Raw genomic sequence first — 20,977 nt, forward strand, 5'->3', positions numbered from 1 at the left:
GTTTAAGAACCACTGCTTTATTAAAATGTGCTTTACAGGGGACGATAAACCAAATCATTTAGCTTTTTGCCATTAAGATGCCCATCAATAAAATAAAGATTTTTGTTCTGCACCTCACCAGAGGCAAGGCAGTCCAGGAAAAAAAAAAAGGCTATGACAGCCATTTAGCAACGGCTTGATCAAAGGGATTTAAAAATCACATGATTTTGAAGAATTCAAAATGGATTACTAATCCTAAATAACAAAGAGATCTCTTTACTACAATTCTAAATCTTTAGCTAATGATGCTGCGGCTGGCTGTTAGTTACTGATGTTAGCAAAGTGCACTGACAAAACAAGCACAGTTAATCGTGCCAAAGCCCATTCCAAAACCTCAGAGTTCCCAGATTCTTCATTTGAATTCATCCATTCAGATTTCAAAACCACCTTTTCACTGGTTCTTAATGTAGGAGGATTGTGCACAAAACAGGAATCAGCCATTAGTCTACCACAAGGCACATTCATCCATCTTGGAGTTGCTAACTAACTGTATATCTTACAAGCTGAAATTAGAACACATGCTGCTTACCCTCCACACCAAAATAAAATAAATAAATAGATTGAACAACACAGTACTAAAAGCACATGCATAAAATGCCTAAGTCAGCCCCACAGAATTACCCATAATCAAACAGCACAGATCTAGCAACCACATGATTGGCAAAGCTGGGGTGTACACACTATGAAATATTCTGTTTTTTGCCAAATTCTACACACTATTTACATTCTCTAATCATGTTTGGCACATTTAAAAAGTTTTAATTGTAATGATTTTTAAAAATGCAAAAAACTTCTCTTATTAAAAGTTAAAACGAGCCTACCCTTCCAGCATTGGGTACAAGGCAAAAACCAACAATCGACATGGTGCCAGTCCACTGCAGAGCCAAATTATACAGATATACACTTACATTGTGCCAATTTAAAATCACAATTCAAGCAAACACGTCTTGGTAGATACAGGTGATAAAAATCATGCAGACACACTGTGACATGTAAACTCATCACAGAGACTGGATGTAGGAAATATGGCCATATGTGACAATTTATACTCAAATCCTGAAATATTATATTGTAATCCAAAATACAGTATAACTGAAAAGATCTTTCAAATACCCCATGGGAAGATAAGATATGTGACAGAACAGAACAGTTTATTTGGTCCATTGAGCTCATTAAGTTAGTTAATGGCAAACCTGACCCAGCAAAAAAAAAAAAAAAAAGGTTGCCAAGGTTTCCTCATCATGAAGATTGTTTTTTGTTTAGATTCCCAAAGGCTTTTTGAAGAGTAAGAGCTTTCTGGATTCTGTCTCAACTACACTTCACCCTAATATATACCAGAATTCAAATGCATAAGATTCACTGAAATAATACGGCTGCCTCAATTTTATTCAGGCCTTAAAGAATTTTGAGGACCACAGTTTGGTCTTGAGCAGGGAAGAAAATATGGGGACCTAAGAGGTTGAAAGTCAGGCATATTCTTTAGTTCCAGCAATGCACTTGGTGCTGCACAGCTTCTGAGGCTGCTGTGTCTTTAGCTAATATGGTGACCAGAACAGCAAACTCTATTCAAAACGTCACCTGCAGACTGAAGAGTATATATATATATATATATATATATATATATATATATATATATATATATATAAACACACTAGCTGACGCCCGTTGTATCATATGGCGGTGTAAGAATAGGAACGGAAAACGGTGATAAAGGAATTCAGAAATCAAGAAGAAATAAATACTTCTTGAAAGACGCAGTGTGCATGTAGAATTTCCGGCCAAGCAGGATTACATGTGAAAGTGACAAATAAATCAGGCTTTCTGAATTTATGTACTATGGCCATGGCATCCTGTTCGTTTTGTTGCATGTATCTTGGACTTCCTGGAAATGTGGACGGTAATATGATCATTTTGCCTACACGTACGTTGTTATTTTCAGCGTTTGCTTGCAGTGCGTCTGATAGTTCCACACGCAGATCTTGTTGATGTAATCTGAGATAGTTGAGACGTGCGCCCTCTGTTTTAACATACGCATCTACGACATACTGTTGGAATAGTTTGTCGCTGGAGTGCAAAATACTAAATGTATTCCTCACTGCTAATCTGTACGCGTAGAATTGGCATTGAATAAGCCTTATTCGCTTGCCGGTTCTTTTATCGGGAACATGTTGTAAATCTTTGTGCCATCCAATGTCTCCGTAAGGGAATAAAAGTGGGTAAACCATAGGATCGCAATTCATATTGAGCGTGGAAATCTGTTTACAGGAGTTGCCTATGGGATAGATGCAAATGTCCCTATCAGCAGACGTTTTGTCATCTTCTCTGGCGAAAATTGCTGCAACATCGGTGTAACATGTCGGGGCATTATATCGTCATAAATCCTGCCTAGGGTTTTCCTTGAAAACCATTCATACATGCATGTGTTTGTATGATTTAGCGAAGGGGTTGATGGTTCTAAGCATGGAATCTAGGTGGAGAAGTACATTTCCGCCGCATGCAGAGTTTGCTTTATTTTGTAAGCGTATTTCAGTAGCTTGCGCTCTGTCAAAAACATACAACTGTTCATATCCTGGAGAAGTAGAAGTGTTAGTGTATAGTGGAGAGATTTGGTGATTAATTTGCCCGTGTATTTTAAAACAATATGGTCCGTGGCTCAGGAGGTTGAGTTATCTGTGCACCCATGGAAGCAAACGCTAGAGAAGAGTTGTATTCTCGAATGTGTTCACCATAATTTTTAGCTTCTGATGTTTGCTGCATAAGAAGCTGTTGTAAAGGAACAGGAGGCTCCCACAAAGGTGGTAAAGATACTTTACTGTTGTGGCAGCACCTCGAGTATTTGTTGGATGTATTATAGTGCATGACATGGAAGACGACGAATAGGAATCGAGAAATGGCATGTCGGCGGGACCAGTTTTGAAGAGGAAGCAGGACGAACCAGAAGAGAAATATATATATATATATATAATATGATATATTATATATAAAATCCTGAGCCTAAAAGTGCAACGTTTTTATGTCACACTTTAAATCGGACTTATTTTAAAACCTATATATATGTTTGGTGTCATTCTTTTCAGAATTTATCAAACTTTAATGTGATGTTGTTAGATTTCCAGATTCTTATTACGTTTTTGAATTATAAACTAAAATATCAAGAAAGTCAAGGTTTTTGTCAGTTAAAATGAATGGATCGTTTATTTAGTCTCTTATAAATACTCATCGAGCATTGTGGACCTCAGTTTAACAGGAATACTCCAATCAGTAAGAAAGTAAATATTTTATTCTCATTTCATTATTTTTACTCCATTAAATATTAATTTTTCTTTTACATATTTGTAGAATTTCGTGATTTTGGCTCCAATAAATAATTTTTCTTTTGTACATTTACAGATTTTACTAATATTCTGGACGCAATTGGGGGTTGGGCGCCAAAGGTGCCAGGGGGGCTTGCCCCTCCTAGTATCTATTATATAGTGTTTTTCACATTTATTTATTACATAGAACCTTTCATATCTATCACTAGTCATTGTGCTGGATAGTGGGGACGTGTGGCAGGATCACTAACACATGCAAGAAAGAATTTTACTGGACTCTGTACAAGTGACAGCAATGACCCTATAAATCTATTACATAGCATCTTCAACATCTATCTGTTATACAGCACCTTTCATACCTATCACTAATCATGATACTGGAGAGAGATGAGATGCTGCATGTTGATTAGCAATGCAAATAAGAATTTCACTGGACTCAGTACATGCGATAATACAGACCCTATACCCCTTACATCTTTTAAACATCACATTCAATATTACATTTTAAAATAAAACCTAATGTTAACATTATAGGGTATAACCCTTTTAATTGTATCCACACACTGGCCAGACACTGAGAATAATGTGTCAGCATAAAGCACCTAAATCAGTTTCAGAGGTTGCTGGCTGTGGGTCCGCTTCCGCAGTCTTATATTTATAATAAATGTCCCTTTAAACACTTTGCACTTCTTTAAATTGAACTGCATTTTAGGAGAGTGCCATGCTGAGCTATCGTAAGTGGGGCTCTGGAACGGCCATCCTAGTGCTTATGTATTCAATTTCCTGAAATGATCAATGTACCTTAGTGTAGGGTTGCCAGAATAGAAAATTAGAAATACAGGACACTCTTAAAATCTCTCTCTATATATTACTATATATAGAAATTTATACATGCCTCCTACACACCCAGACCAATATATTATACAAAAGTAGAGACATAATGTGTTACTTGATATCCCGCCATGTTCAATACTGAAAGTGCAATTCCATACACCACAGTATGCTTCAAAACAGCTTCTGTCTTGTTTGATAAATGTACATTCGCTGGAATACACGAAATTTACACTTGCGTTCTGGCATCTTGGGAAGGATGGCTGGATTAGCTTTTAAGTTAGAAAAAAATGTGGGGCGTGGCAAGTAGTAACAACACACTTTGTTGACAGTCACTGTATGTTGCAATGCTGATACAGAACTGCACAGCAGCGCGGCTGGAGAGCAAAACGGTAAGAGTGTCGCTGTCCTCTGCCAACCACAGCAACTGAACAAGCTGCAAACAGGCAGCAAACACTCGTTTCCTAGTTACATTTGGGTTATTTTCATCAAGAGAATCTGAGAAAAGAAAGTGGAATTACTTATAAAGTTACAACTAAGTACCGTAAGAAGGTAGTAACAATATATTTTTATTACGAAATTTGAAAATGACCTAAATATGGGACATTTGGGTGTCCCTGAAAGGTCAGTATGGGACAGGGGACAAAATTTTTAAATATGGGACATGTCCCGTATATAAGGGACATCTGGCAACCCTAACTTAGTGCTATATCACTTCTACTTTAACAATGGATTTTATTGTTATATGGTCTTGTTTTAGACTGCTGCAAAGTTACAATATTGTTTAAAATAATAAAATTCATTCATTTTTTATGCTTAATTATTTGTTGTAACCCTAATATGTACACTATAAAAGGAGCCTCACCATGAAAGTTGAGTATTTTATTCCTTCAGCATTTTTCTTTTTAAATAAGAATGGCTATAAAATATCTGCATGGTAACAATAGCCTTTAAAAGTTAAGAACTAAAACATATTGCAGGGTTAAGTATATTCATTTTAAAAGAAAACCTACCAGTCTGTAGTACAGTTTCTGGATCAAATGACGGTAAAAAATTGTAATCTATTGACCTATGAAAGAAAATAAATATTTGATGGATGAAATGCAATTAATATACCATTTGTCTTTAGAAAAGTGGAAAGCAAGTATTACTCAATTATTTTATAAATAATATTACACAAAAAGATGAAATGCAGACTAACCAACCAGAGAATTGTATAAGTCACCCACACCATGATAACCTTCAACAGAAATTCAGAGGACTTTTGCTCCACACTCAAGAGTGAGTGGTCAGCGCAGACTACCAAAGTCTTAGAAGAGGGAGATCTGTGCGTTTTACAATATTAGAACAATTTTGTTTGAGACCAGGCCATTCAGCCCAGCAAAGCTTGCCAATCCTATTCATCTCATGTCTCCAAAATAACACTAAGCTGAGTTTTGAAGGATCTTAAAGTTCTGTTGTCTACAGGAATGGTACTCAGAGTGTTTGGGGATGAGAACCATTAGGATATATTGAGTACCACCTATGGCCAACAGTCACTCATTACTACACTCCACGTTACAACTATTAGATTCTGTTTCTACATGTACTAATGTGAAAAATACTGTAACAACCACAGGTGTACAAAAGAAGTGATTTAGTAGGCCTGAACAGGGCTGTTCATCTGAAAGCAACTCCTTACTTTACAGTAAGTGTCTGTACTGCTCTCACTATTATGTATTTGAAAGGTATCCTTAAAAAGTCAGTAAAATCAAACATAATCTGAACTCTATCAAACTCACACTGCTCCTCTTTAGATGATACAAACTATTTTTTGTGTTGCTACTCTGCTAGCTACCATGCTGGCTCAGAGAACAGGACTGGAGTGGGACCACATAGTGTAGAAGCAAAGATATTATGGTCTGCAAGAAAGTCAGACATGGTGCGCTGATGCTTTATCAGCAAAAAAAGTTCTTCTAAGAACAATGACTGGGTCAGGCCTGGGACTACTTGACAAATAGTGGTTCATGGACCAAACTTCAAGAATCTTTGCTCTACAACACTCTGTAATTTATTCCATATGTCTGAGGCTCTCTGTGTGAAGAAAAACTTTTAACATTTTTACAAAATTTACTCAAAATGAGTTCCAACTGTGTCCCCATTTTCTTGTTAAAAACCTCTTTCAAAGTGCTCAGCTGGAAGCCTGAGATTGTGCCATACAAATATCTATTAATGCATAACTAGGCATACAATAAATATGGAAAGACCTAAACCAGTGCAAAACAACTTTAATGAAAGTAATATTTTCGGGTTCCTTAACTGCATTTATTATTTCAGTTCCTGTTTGTGAAACACATTTCTCATCTCCGTTTCATCGAAAATGAAGAGTATATAAAACACAGAGTGGTTGTTTGGCATTGTAGCACTCTTTTGGTCAAGTCACCCTAACTTTTCAATTCCAGATGTGTTGTATAAAATACTGTAAGGCCTGACTGCAGAATAAAACCAGATTTTTCAATTCCAGATGTGTTGTATAAAATACTGTAAGGCCTGACTGCAGAATAAAACCAGAACACACAGATCTCCATGACTGAGCCCTCCAGTGCTTGTAAGATCCTAAAGAAAAAAATTAGGAGATGACCACATTTAAGGCAGTAGAATTATAACTGTGAAACCATACCAGAGAAAAATAAATGTCTGAATTCTGTATGAACGATGGTTTAAAAGAAATGTAAAATAAGCACATACCTTTCTTTGTCAGTCTGGTTGCCTTTCTCATTGCCATTAATTAAAGCAAGCTCATCCAATAAAGATGTAGATTCCTTGGTGAACTTTTCAAAAACCTAACCCAAGAAAAGGATAGAAATACAAAACAGTTTTTCTAATTTTTTATAATAAAAATAAATATACAGAGATAAATTTAAGGCAACCATTCATTTTGTAAGCCTACATTTTCTCATACACAGCCACAAAGACATGAAGCATCATATTGCAATGGATTTTAGCCGATTTCAGAAAACATTTAATGCAAAACCCCACAGTCACCCAAACTTGGCCATTTCTTGGGGTAACTGAATAATAAAATACACACGTCTTTCAACAACAAGAGAAAACTCACACAGACAGTAACCTGGTGGTATATTAAATCCATATTAACCCTAACCCTGAGAGGGGACAGAGATAACCACCACTGAAACAACTTACAAAAATGTGGCTTTAACTGTGGCAAGACAGTTTAATAAAGCAAACTCTGAAATTATTCAGGAAAAATAATGCAAACATAAACCAACCAGTCTTTTGTTGAGCCAGTCTATGTGATCATACATTAGACTTCCACCAAATTCGTCTGTCAATTGGCAGGGTTCTATGTATCTTGCCAACTTATTAGCCGACACTAAAATAACCTAAAAGTGAGAAAAAGAATTTATATTAATAAAAAAGACAAATGCTATTATTTTATGAAAGTGTTTATATTGTAAACACCTTAAAAGTATTCATGAAGTGCCAGGGTAAGGCCAGAGATTTACAGTGGCAGTCAGTTGAGCTAATAGGTTGCTCTACCTAACACATACTGTACAAAAATGCATATTTAAACAAATGATAAACGCATAGTGCCAAGTAAATTCAGTAAAACAATTTTACTAAGAAGCAAAACAGTAATGCCATGAACATGATGGAAAGCCAAATGTTAAATAAGCCCACATAAGTGAACTTCTGCCAAGCTCAGGCACCATAAAGTTCAACTAACAATCAAGTTTCCACTGGTGTTGACTCGGCCAAACAAATACACCACACACTTTCAAGCTAACTCAAAAACTAGACAAAAGGTATGGAAAAATACATACAGTATGTCCTTTTCAATAAGATTCAGAATGAATTCATGCAGGAGTGAATAAAGTTGGTCGCGAAGAGCTACCGAGGTCTCCAGTTCTGATCACAGTTGTGATAGTCAGAATGTACGATGAGCCTGTGTTAGAACGTCTTGTCTCATTCTTCTAAGTTTTAATTTACTACACATAGTTGATTCAGAATGAATCCAGACGACTTCACATTACGCACACTTTGTGCTATAATTTAAAATGGATAAATATGCCATTAACCCCCACAAAAAGCTAATAGCTGGACGGTTGGGAGTCAGACAGGCAAAATTGAGTTGGTTTGGACATGTGCAGAGGAGAGATGCTGGGTATATTGGGAGAAGGACGTTAAGGATAGAGCTGCTAGGTAAGAGGAAAAGATGAAGGCCTAAGAGGATGTGCCGAGAGAGGACATGAAGGTGCTGGGTGTCACAGAGCAAGATGTAGGGGACAGGAAGATATGGAAAAAGATGATCCGCTGTGGCAACCCCTAACGGGAGCAGCTGAAAGAAGAAGGAGAAAAGAAGAACCAATAGTCAATTAAACCCATAATGAGAAAGGGAAAACACATTTTCAGAAAGTTCTGCAAAAGAATCAGATGAAGCAGCACACACTCTGACAATTGCCCACGAAATACACTACAGTTACTTAGTAGCAGTTCCAAATCCATTTATTAACTGAAAAAATAGGTTCTTCACAAATGTGATGAGTGCAGTATTTTGCATCTTTCAGCAAATGTCCAGTTTGTGTGATACTGGTCCATTCATTCCATATTGTATCAGAGGTTGAAGCAGATTGGTAAAGCCAGGCTGTCATTAGTCTGTTTGCGGCCTGTCGGGATTCTCAAACAAGAACACACATCTAGAGACAACCCATTAAAAACTGCGTAATGAACAGCGTTGAAATCCTGCAGTGCAAAGCCTCCACCCACAGGGCTTCTTCCTAAAAAAACCCGCCCCCAATTCCTCCAGTCCATGCATTTTAAACCGCCACCAGGTTATAAGGGAGAGAGCAAAAGATACTGAACAAAAGACTTGACGTGAACAGAAAATCAAAAGCTAAAGCTGATGTCACCCATCGAGGAGCTCAGTAGCACAAGGTAGCTGAATAATAATAATTCTTTATTTATTTGTCACATACATAGTTATACAGGACAACACGCAGTGAAATGCATCTTTTCACATACCCCTTGCGGTCAGAGCGCAGGGTCAGCCCCTGGAGCAATTGAAGGTTAAGGGCCTTGCTCAAGGGCCCAGAAGAGTAGCATCTCTTTTTGGCATTGACGGCGATTTGAACCGGCAACTTTTGGGATGCCAGCGCAGATCCTTAGCCTCAGAGCCACCACTCCGCCCTTAAGCTTAATAATTAATCTGCAAGTTGTAATGAGTGCTGCGACAGTGGAGACAAACAGACACACACACACACGTAGACCACCGCAGCTACTGGGCTCCAGATGTTTGAGAAATGCCTCTGTCAGCTATGATATCTTTCTGACATTTTAACTATTACATCACTATATGACATTACAAACAGCAAACAGATAAGGATTGAGGTCTATGGCTATACAACGTTTTAAAACGCAGTGGCTATTCTGTTAGGGCATCTTTGCAATTCCAATTAGACAGTAATGTTAAATTTCTTTAGTGATTCATTTTGATGTGCAGTCAGAAGGTGGACGTTGTGTAACCTTATCAGTTCATCTACTGGAGTCATTGAGCAGATCTGTTGATTCAGGTGCTTTGAGTACTGAAATCGTCATCTCCTGCGGCTCTTCATTATCAGCTCTCTAAATGGCAGTCCTTTCCATGGAGTGTGACACACCACTTACTTCAAATGCATATTTTGCAATTCATATTTTCAAAAGCATAGGTGCCAGTTCTTTCAGGTCTACAACAACAGAGAGCACAGACAGCATCTACAACTAGAAATCGTTCACGCTTATCCTTTTGTCCTTAGCCCACAGATACCGTCGAATGCCAATTAATAATGTGACGTCACAAAACATTTTTCCCTTTGCATCAGGTTATGCTTATTTTTAAAATGTGTAATGCACTCTCTATACACAACACATTTTTTTTTGTTCTTTATTTCGCCTTATACATATATATCTTGTATTAGGAATTTGGTAAGTTTTTGCATACCCCTTGGGGTCAGAGCGCAGGGTCAGCCATTAATTGAAGGTTAAGGGTCTTGCTCAAGGGCCCAGCAGAGTAGGATCTTTTTTGGCAGTGATGGGGATTCGAACCGGCGACCTTCGGGATACCAGCGCAGATCCTTAGCCTCAGAGCTATACGTCTAATAGGGTTTTTTTTTGACTTTGACTTTAGATAAATCATTGTAATCAGAAGCTTGCTGTCTGTCAGGCCACGTTAATGAGAGCACTTCTGATCTTTGCAGTACGAAATTCCATACCCCTACTTTGAGTGTCGTCTTCATGAGACAGTGTGTTAGTTTAGAAATGTGATAGTCAATGCACCGCCTAATTGTTCCCACCCAGTTTTAAGTACAATTCACTTATAGTTGTCTTCAGACATATAGGAAGTAATGAATAAGGCAAAAATGCGCAGATTCAAGGCCAAACAAACCAGTCTGTTGCATGGCCAATGTAGATTGAGGAAAGGTGTTATAATTCATTTTGGTAAACAATCTTTGCTATTGCTTGCTCATGGTTTAATTTTTGAAGATCGTGGTCACAAAAAATGCAAAATCTCATTTTTTTTACCAAAATAGTAAAATTTATTTCACTGCCTATTTTATTCTATGTATAATTTGTATATGACAAATAAATTTTGATTTGAAATTTAAGCTGTACATAGTGTAAGTACACCAACATGTTCTTTTGATCATTTGTAATAACCTAAACTGCAGTGAAATGCAAGTTCAGTAAATAACGGAGTAAGCATAAGGTCTGCACAGTTCTTCACGTGCACAGTAGACACAGAAGATCACAAGAATACCAAAAGGGTGAATTAAGTATTCCAAGACAAAGTCAAACATGTAGACCATCTAAAGAATAAGCAAGATCAAAAGCATGTGTGAACAAAGCCAAAAATCCTTGCAAACTCGATCCGACAATTTGTTAGGCCAAGACTTAAGTATAATTCCTGGAAATGTTGTAAAGTGCTATTTTTGTGTGAACAAAGTCAAATTGCCATGTTAAGCATATAAAACATCATAATGGACAGGCTAGGACTAGAGATCTATCAAAGTTCATCACTAAATAGATAATATAGTTTTGTGAAAGCTACTTCATTTCTGAAAGGTTATCTATAGGAAAAGCAGCAGGAAATTAGATGTAGCAGTACGAGCGGAACTGAGCAACTCTGCAAATCAGACATGGCCCTGTGCCATCTTCATTCATGCACGTGTTTTCCACAAATGAAAACAGCAGTGAGCTCAAATGGACACTGAGGTTTTGTGCAACGTTCAGGAACAGTACAGATGTAGTCACATTTTGTTTATTGTTGCTTTGTATTTGGTTCTGCTGTTGTTTTATTTTCCATCCCTCATACTGTCTAGCACTCCAATGTATCTTTTTGAGTGCAGAACTCTGGGTAAAAAAATAAAAACAGAACAAAAGCAGAGTGCAGTTATAGCACTGAGCCAACAGCCTTTACTCATCCTTTAGGAGCTGAACCCAATTACTGTTGGGACTGTCACATTACAAACAATATTTTTTTCTGACCTGAAAACTACATGGTCGGCCTAACACACGTAAATGAGAAAATTGAATTGTTGAGGCTGTTAATCTGGAAATGTCCAAGGTTTTGATAGCAAAGATGGTAAATGAGGACATTAAGTCAAAATGATGCATCTTTACTGTTCTCCGTAAATATCTGGTTTTCACAAAATGAGAAACAACTCCTTTAAACAAGGAATTACCAGGATGATTCTGGGCCACCTTGCAGGGACGCTCCCAGAAAGGACAAACAGTCTTTGCTGTGCTGTCTTAATGCTGATCAGCTGTTTCTCTGAATGTTCACTGCAGGTGCCATTTTAGAATCTTTCAGCTATACTTTGAATGACGATAGATAACATTTAGTCTTACATCCACCTTTTGTCAAAAACAAGTAACACAGCAAAGCCTGCTGAAAACGGCCTATGCTTATAGTCAAAAAGAACAATCAGCTTTATGCATACAGTGTATGCCTCTCCACCTACACAAGAAGTTGGAAATCTGTATTCCACATTTACCAGAAAGCACGTCTGATAAATATATACTGTATAATTCATTTTCAATCATACAACATAAACTTTTATTTTTTTTCCTTTTGTGAAACATTTGGGGGGGGGGGGGGCATAAATAATGAAATGTCAGGTAGGTAGGTAGGTAGGTAGGTAGGTAGGTAGGTAGATAGATAGATAGATAGATAGATAGATAGATAGATAGATAGATAGATAGATAGATAGATAGATAGATAGATAGATAGATAGATAGATAGATAGATAGATAGATAGATAGATAGATAGATAGATAGATAGATAGATAGATAGATAGATAGATAGATAGATAGATAGATAGTCATGTGGGCAGAATAAATCTGCTGCACTGGAATCCCTTGCTTAACACACAACAGAATGTGGATTTTATTTATTTAAATAAAGAAACCACTTTAACAGAGGGGGCATTTTTTGATATTCCTTTCAAAATGATAAAGACTCCAAGGACTAATATTCCTCAAATTGGTTTCATTCTTTTTCTTAAAATGACTGGTTTCTCTGTAGTATACAGTTCCAATAAAGATTTTTCACATTTTATTTTTATACGAAGTTAAATCACAATGAATTTTATTTGGCTTTTTTGACACCAATCAACAGAAAAAGATTCTTTAATGTCAAAGTGAAAACACCAAAATCCTCACTAGATCTTAGAAGTCATAGAATTATTTCAATGGAGATCACCTGTCTGAAGTTTCAGTTGTTTTTTAGTATTAATGCACCTGTGTATGTTCTCGTCCAGATTGTTCTAATGTATCCAAGCACATGGAGAGTCAGTAAGGTGGCCTAACCTATATAATGGAGACAAAACAGAGCTCCAAGCAACCCTGTGAAAGGCACAAGTCAGGGGATGGAGACAAGAAAAAGTCACAGAATATCAAGTGAAATCAAAGAAATGGCAAGGGTAAGGCAGAGCTATAAATAGGTCTGGAGAAGACTGCCCATAAGCAAGATGACTAGTAAAGGAGGTCACCATGACACCCTTAGAACTGTGAGGGAGTCATAAGCTATAGTGGCTCAAACTGGAGAGACAACTGTTTTAACAGACACAACCTTGCTGGAGAAAGGCAAGAGAAAAAAAAATCTCATGACATCTCTGCTAAAGTGTTTTAAAAGGTAAATATGAGACTCTGAAGTCAGCTGGAAGAAAGTTCTAGGGTCTGATGGGACTGAAAGTGGGATTTTAGGGCTTCATGATTAAACACTGAACAATATCAGAAACGCACCACACCAATCAAAACGTGTGGTGCTGGTAGCATTAAGATGTGGGGATGTTTCTCCACATAGCATCCTGGCTAACTTGTGAAGGTAAAATAAAATGCAGCAAAATATGGAAAAGTCCTGGAAGAAAACCTGCTGCAGTCTGCTTGATATTTGTGCCATAGGAGAAGACAACAAATCCAGCCATCAAGCCAAACCTACACAAGAATGGCTTCAGAACAACAACGTGAATGTCCTGGAGTGAAAGAGTCAGAGTCCAGACCTCAAACCACTGGAGAATTTGTGAACAGACATAAAAAAGGCTTTTCACTAGCAATCACCATGCAACCTGACAGCAAGTCAAATCAAGCTGGGGAGCATGCGCTGGTACAGTGCATTGCCGCACCCACTACACGACGAAACAACTCGGGATCCCGGTTGGCAAATCCCCCGGGCAGACACGCGGTCCAGTCCCACCCTCCAGAAATGACCGTCTATCTGCCACAGACAGGTGTTACATGGGAGACCCCTTGGCCTGTTCCAGCCACTCGGGTCCCCAACAATGAGGATCTTACAAGCTGGATCACCCTCAGGGAAACATGCCGTAACTGATGCTCCCTCAAAATGCAGGCAATGTGCCTCATTCGGGACTCCATGAGCAACTGCTCATTCAACCAACAGTACCCAAGGATTTTCCAGAGAGACACAGTACCAAAGGAGTCCAGTCTTCGTCTCAGGTCACTGGACAGCATCCATGTCTCGCAAGCATATAGCAAGACAGGAAGCCCCAGGACCGGAACAGTCTGGTTTTATGCCTAAGAAGTCTACCAGAGTCCTCAGGAAACATAACATCTCCCAAAAACTGCTGGTGTCCTTCTATCGCTGCTCTATTGAGAGTATCCTCTGCTACTGCCTCTGCGTGTGGTTTTCCACCTGCACAACAGCACAGAGGAAAACACTTCAGCGGATCATAAAGACGGCCCAGCAGATCATCGGCTATTCTTTACCCTCTCTGGATGACCTGCACAGCTCTCGCTGCCTCAGGAAAGCGGAAAACATCTTGAAATACTCCTCACACCAAGCTCATTACATGTTCTACCTTATTTCTTCTTATCCTTTTGTATTTATTTATATTTTGACACCGCAGGGACTGAACCTAATTTCACTGTATTTGTTACAATGACAATAAAGATATTCTGATTCATTGACCGGATCCTGGCACTGAGGGTTCTCATGGAGCGCAAACGCGAAAATCGGCAGAGTTGCTTTGCAGCCTTTGTCAATTTTCGCAAAGCGTTTGACTCAGTTAATCGAGCAGCCCTGTGGGACATCCTTGTGGTGTAGCGGGTCTACAGCTCAAGTCAAAAAAGCCACTTTTTAAATAAATAATTGCCATCATCATGGCTTATAGAGAGGGCGTGGTAGTGTGGCCGGAAGCGGTTCCTGGGGAAGTTCGTGATGCGGGAGGTCCTCACTTAAGTGCACAGGTGAAGAGTCGTCCACATCTGTTATTGATGCCGAGAGCTGCTGATTGGCACACCTGATCCACATCCTCGTGATAAACAGAAGTGCAAGGTGGCTAGGGGGGAATGAAAACAGGAAAGGAAAGGAACGGAGGTTGCAGAAGAAGGTGTCAGGAAGCAGGGAGAGGAAAGCCGGTGCAAGAGAGAGAGAGAGAGAGAGAGAGAAGAACAAGCGAGCGTAGGCTTACGGGCAGCTGAGCAGTGAGCCTGGGTGTTTGGCCGGCACCCGAGGAGCAGTCGATTGTGGTCGCTCTCACTGAGCATTTTGTGAAGAGCGGGAGTGACCGGAAAGAGGATGGCCACATAAGGCCAAGAAGGCAGAGGGAGTCGGGACTTGGGATGTGAAAACCCCAACGTGAGCGCCCTGGTCGCTGGGGAGCCCAAGTCACGGTCTGGTTAAGCCTACCAGAGCCAGGGATCGGCAAGGTGAACAGACCAGCAGGAGAACACAGAGAGGTGGTCAGCTGCAGGTAGGGTGGCTCCCCTGGTACATACCCTGGACGGGAGAAGCAGGGGAGTCACCAGTAAAAAAAAAAAACAGGCTGTGTGTTAAAGGACAGCTTCCAGCCATTGTTTAAACCTCGGGTTTTAAAAGATTTTTTTTCTATTGGATTTTAACCTCCATGATTTCACCTTGTTTTATTGGATTATTTATTTGAAGGTTTTGATGCACTGCACTATTTATTTCAACACTGTTTTGTTTTATTGATTTTTAAATAAAAGCACCTTGCACTTTTTGCACCATCCCCTTGCTTCATTGTTATGTCTCACTGCCTAGCTCATCGGTGACATTATCGACAGTGTCGGGTTCAAGAGCTCCCAGAAGGAAGATGGGAGCATGGAGTGGAACCCGCATCGTCACAATCCTGAGGGTTTGCGGGATCCCCTCGAGGTTGCTGGATATCATGGCCGGCCTGTACACTGGTACTGTGAGTGCTGTGCAGAGTGGAGGCAGGACCTCTGCCTTTTTCCCAGTTGATTTTGGGGTTCGTCAGGGGTGTGTTCTGCTCCTACTATGTTCAATGTTTGTATGGACGTGGGGTCCAGCGGTTGTGGGGCATCTGTTGGTGAAGAAAGATTAACTGATCTTGACTTTGCTGACGATGCTGTGATCTTCGCGGAGTCAATGGAGGCTCTGATTGGAGCACTCGAGAGACTGAGTGAGGAGTCTGAGTGGGCTTGTGAGGGTCCTGATAAAAACCAACATCCAGGTCTTTAATGTCCTCTTGGGCACAGCCATCAGCAGTGTGTCTGTTTACGGAGAGAGTGTCGACCTTGTCGAGAAGTTTACTTACCTTGGCAGTGACATTCACATCTCTGGTGACTCTTCCTATGAAGTCAGTAGACGGACTGGGAGAACATGGGGGTCACGAGGGTGCTGGAAAGGGGTGTGTGGTGCTCCCGATATCTATGCAAAAGGACCAAGTCTTTAGAGTCCTGGTGCTCCTGTCTTGCTATATGGTAACCTGACAGTGCTGGAGCAATTTAGCAAAGAAGATTGGGAAAAATGTCAGAGCTGATAGAGTGACCCCCAAGCACACAGACTCAAGGCTGTCATGGCTGCCTAATGTCCTTCTGACTTGAAGGAGGCGAACACTTATGTCATCAGTTATTTAGCATTTTATATTTGAAATTCTTTTAGACCTCTTTAAACAGATCTGTTTTCACTTTGATACTGAAGTTGAACTTTTTGTGTTGATTAACGTAAAAAAAAATCTAACTTAGTCCAATGTTGTTCAGTGTTGTATAATTAAATGCACAAACTTCCAAGGGGAGAAAATGTTTTATAGGTAATATAACATAACAGAACAAACAGACTAAACAAAAAATTCAGAATGGCCATCAATAAAGAGGAAAATAAAAACAAACTTGAATTAACCTGTCACTAGAAATACAGAATGAACAATATGGTGATGGAAGAAGGTAAAATTAGGAGGAAAACAACGACTGTGTCAACAACTAAAGAAAGGACAATATTACAGATCTCATGTCTTCATTTAGCAGAGTACATAAAAATAATCAGTGGTATTACTGTAAGTAAAATAACGAGTCTCATTAAGTAAACGCAGTCTGAGAAAAATCATTTCTTTGTCTTTTAAAATCCACTGGTGAGGAGCAGTTAGCTCAAAAAATTTTGTGGACCATAAGGAACAAAAGAGCATAGCAAGTAATTATTAAATATTAAACACTGCTGCTATTTTTACTAATTTGCTCTGTCATTTTGAGCAGAATTGAGGAGTAGTGCATTTTTAATTACAGTACAGAAGTCATCAAAATTGTACAGACACAGGAAATAAAATGTCAAAGAAACAAAAAACTTTGTTTTCTTGGAAATTAAGGAATTTAAGTAATGTGTAGTTGGCATCAGACAGAATTAATTTTGCAATTGCTTTGTTTGTGAACAGAGGTCTTATTAATTCTGAGATTTACAGGTTGGCAGTGAAAGCTGAAGCTAAGCATGTAATTTTTTTAATTCCATTTCAATTTTACAATGCCATTGTTAAATCTCTCATTACACTTTATATATGAGAATTTTGTTCTCAAAACTTTCAAAATAAATAATGAACAAATTGAGCACAGGCTATGAGCTCCATTTCCTAAATAAAACATCCAATTTAGGGTCAAAGGAAGCTGGTGCCTATCCGGGCCGCATTAACCCTATAAATTCAGACATTTTTATCCATTTTATGTTCCTTTGATTTAACTGGCTATATCCTCATAATCCTTCATTCAATATTCATGTTCTATGTTTTATTTTTGTATAAACAACTGACCTGCCAGCTCTTCTGAGCCAAATTTGCTAAGAAATAAACAAACTTGCTTTTAAGTATGGAAAGTAAACTGTAATTGTATTCAGGTTTGGTGATTGCAAATTGTTGAGTGCAACACCATGATTAAGACAGAGGAAACCAAGCTGGCAAAATTAATTTGGTGCAGTAAGAAGCCCAGTAAGGAGAATTGAACAGAGCTTGGTGAAGTAAGTCAAATTTATTCCTGGAGGAGGGTGTGTATCACAGCATTGCTTGGTTCAGTGCAATGAAGAATAGTAAGAGGAGGTACACACAGAGACAGAGGGTCTGGGTCAATTAAGATGAAAGTGTCAGAAAAAAATTTTCTGAAACATGGGTGGCAAGACAGAATGAAGTTTACAAAGCATCAGGCGCGGGTGGCAAGTAATAAGTGACAAAGAAAGCCTGCTTGAGCACAACAGAAGAAGCCTGTACATGGGCAAGGGGACCACCAAACATGGTAGAGTGCTAAGGCAGAGATGACAACCGAGGAAAAGAGAGGTTAACTAGAAGCGTCAGAAAAACAAAGGCAGACAGATTATAGATTAAATCACTAGATTACAGATCACACTATCACCCCCTGAAGTTTTCATGTCCTCCCTGGCCATCTGACCACTGCATGAGACTTCTCGTAATAATCATCAGAAACTTAAAATAATGAATTTACCAATGTAATCCATAATTAAGGATTCTAATTTAACTGTTACTTGTTAATCTACATTATGGAAGTGCAAATTGGTTTATTCTTAATTATTATTTTTGGCACCTCATTATTCATTCATTTTTCTGTTTAATACCTTGTGCAGTAGAGCACTTTCAGATACATTATGTTTTGTATGAAAGTGTGCTGCACAAATAAAGGTGGTGGTGGTTGTTTAAGGAAATGAAGCAGATAACATCTGAAATGAAAAAATTGAGGGATCAAGCCATAATTGTTGAGAGGAGGTTGTGAAAACTCTGAAAAGCCTACAGCAGTTGGCCCAACTTGGAGTAAAGTCAGAAATGTTGAAGGCATTTGAAGGTCCTGGAGTTGCATGGCTGACAGACCACTGTGGCATGATTGTGTGTGAAGGGAGGAATTAATGAAGATTAGAAAAGTAGTACAACAGTGATCGAACGGAGTGTGGGTCAGATCAAGTGATCAAGATTTTGGAGAAGGCAAGGAAAGTGGTTCAGAGTGCTGCAGAAAAGGATCAGATATCAGGTGATGGAGTGCAGTGGAGGCCTTAAGTGATGTGCTAAAAGACAAGCTGTTTGAGTCTGGTATCACATTAAATGACTGTTCCAGACATTTTCAGTTGTACCCTTCACTTCCATAATCTTAGTGAGTCATGTAAACTAAGGGTGCGCGATATCCCCAATAACTTAGTCACACCACTCTAAAACCAAGTTTGGTTTTGTCATAAGGGTGGCCTTCCATGGGTGCATGTGATGAAAACCAATGACTGCTTGTCAGAAGTATAATATATACAAATCAATTACAAGAAAAGAAGCAAAGCGGGTGTTTTAGGCCATACAAACAGAACTGAGACTTATTTGTCCAATGTCTTGTCTCTGTTGTACCATGACAAAATGAAAAAGGACAAGGTGAAACTCCAGTTGGACTTGCATTACTTAAAGAACCTTTGTAAAGTCACTGTCATCATTAGACATTTTGGAAATTGTCCACTGTGCTGAAAACATTTACATTTACATCATTTAGCAGACGCTCTTATCCAGAGCGACTTACAACAGTGTTTGTTAGTTTTTTTCGCATACCCCTTGGGGTCAGAGCGCAGGGTCAGCCATTGTACAGCGCCCCCTGGAGCAATTACAGGTTAAGGGCCTTGCTCAAGAGCCCAGCAGAGTAGGATCTCTTTTGGCACTGACAGGGATTCGAACCGGCAACCTTCGGGATACCAGAGCAGATCCTTAGCCTCAGAGACACCACTCTGCCCACACATGAAACAGTTGTCTATCAGCCCATGCAATTCCGTCATTAACTAAGATGTGCTCTCAGAGTCGATCTTTTAGTAGGACACTGACCCATTTGGCACTGACATACAGATTACGACTATGATAATTTATTAGACATTATTTATCTATAAAGAAAATTTGGTGTTTATACATGCTAAGACCAATTACAAGTTTGATGATCAGCCGGTTAAATGGAGTTCTCCATTTAGCTCTGTAGTTAGAACTAGCAGCTCTGATTTCAGAGACCTTTGTGTGATTCCCACTGTCAATAATGTCACAGAGAGGATGTGTAGTGGCGGAGAGAAAGGCATCACCCTGAAGGAATTTTTAGCTGGTAACATTTGCATGGAAGGAAGTTGTAGTGTGTACTGTAATAATATGCTGCTAATGAAAGAGGAAAAATGGTGTGGACGCTGAAGTCGAAAACAACGAGAGACAAAAACACCAATTTAAAATAAAAAGTAATTTCTTTATTCTTGGTGAGTTAAAGAGAAAAATCCCATGTACATAAGTATTCTCAGCCTTTGCTCAATACTTTGTCGATGCACCTTTGGCAGCAATTCCAGCCTCAAGTCTTTTTGAATATGATGCCACAAGCTTGGCACACCTATCCTTGACAGTTTCGCCCATTCCTCTTTGCAGCACCTCTCAAGCTCCATCAGGCTGGATGGGAGGCGTCGGTGCACAGCCATTTTAAGATCTCTCCAGAGATGTTCAATCAGATTCAAGTCTGGGCTCTGGCTGGGCCACTCAAGGATATTCACAGAGTTGTCCTGAAGCCACTCCTTTGATATCTTGGCTGTGTGCTTAGGGTCGTTGTCCTGCTGAAAGACGAACCGTCGCCCCAGTCTGAGGTGAAGAGTGCTCTGGAGCAGGTTTTCATCCAGGATGTCTCTGTACATTGCTGCAGTCATCTCTCCCTTTATTCTGACTAGTCTCCCAGTCCCTGTCACTGAAAAACATCCTCACAGCATGATGCTGCCACCACCATGCTTCACCGTAGGGATGGTGCCTGGTGATAAACGGTGCCTGGTTTCCTCCAAACGTGACGCCTGGCATTCACACCAAACAGTTCAATCTTTGTCTCATCAGACCAGAGAATTTTCTTTCTCATGGTCTGAGAGTCCTTCAGGTGCCTTTTGGCAAACTCCAGGCGGGCTGCCATGTGCCTTTAACTAAGGAGTGGCTTCCGTCTGTCCACTCTACCATACAGGCCTGATTGGTGGATTGCTGCAGAGATGGTTGTCCTTCTGGAAGGTTCTCCTCTCTCC

General features: G+C 39.3%; 1 protein-coding gene across 2 annotated transcripts in view; it reads right to left on the reverse strand.

Moving 5' to 3' along the window:
- Positions 1–20,977, reverse strand: part of sestd1 (SEC14 and spectrin domains 1) — a 186,733-nt gene that overhangs the window by 63,373 nt on the left and 102,383 nt on the right. For both annotated transcript variants that reach the window (XM_028806200.2, XM_051930628.1), the window contains exons 7-9: positions 7,454–7,567; positions 6,912–7,006; positions 5,198–5,253 (exon numbers count right to left, since the gene is read on the reverse strand). In XM_028806200.2, coding sequence (XP_028662033.1) covers positions 5,198–5,253; positions 6,912–7,006; positions 7,454–7,567 — 265 coding nt within the window. The remainder of the gene's footprint in view (positions 1–5,197; positions 5,254–6,911; positions 7,007–7,453; positions 7,568–20,977) is intronic.

This window comes from Erpetoichthys calabaricus, chromosome 8 (genome assembly GCF_900747795.2).
Source record: "Erpetoichthys calabaricus chromosome 8, fErpCal1.3, whole genome shotgun sequence".
Taxonomy (NCBI): domain Eukaryota; kingdom Metazoa; phylum Chordata; class Cladistia; order Polypteriformes; family Polypteridae; genus Erpetoichthys; species Erpetoichthys calabaricus.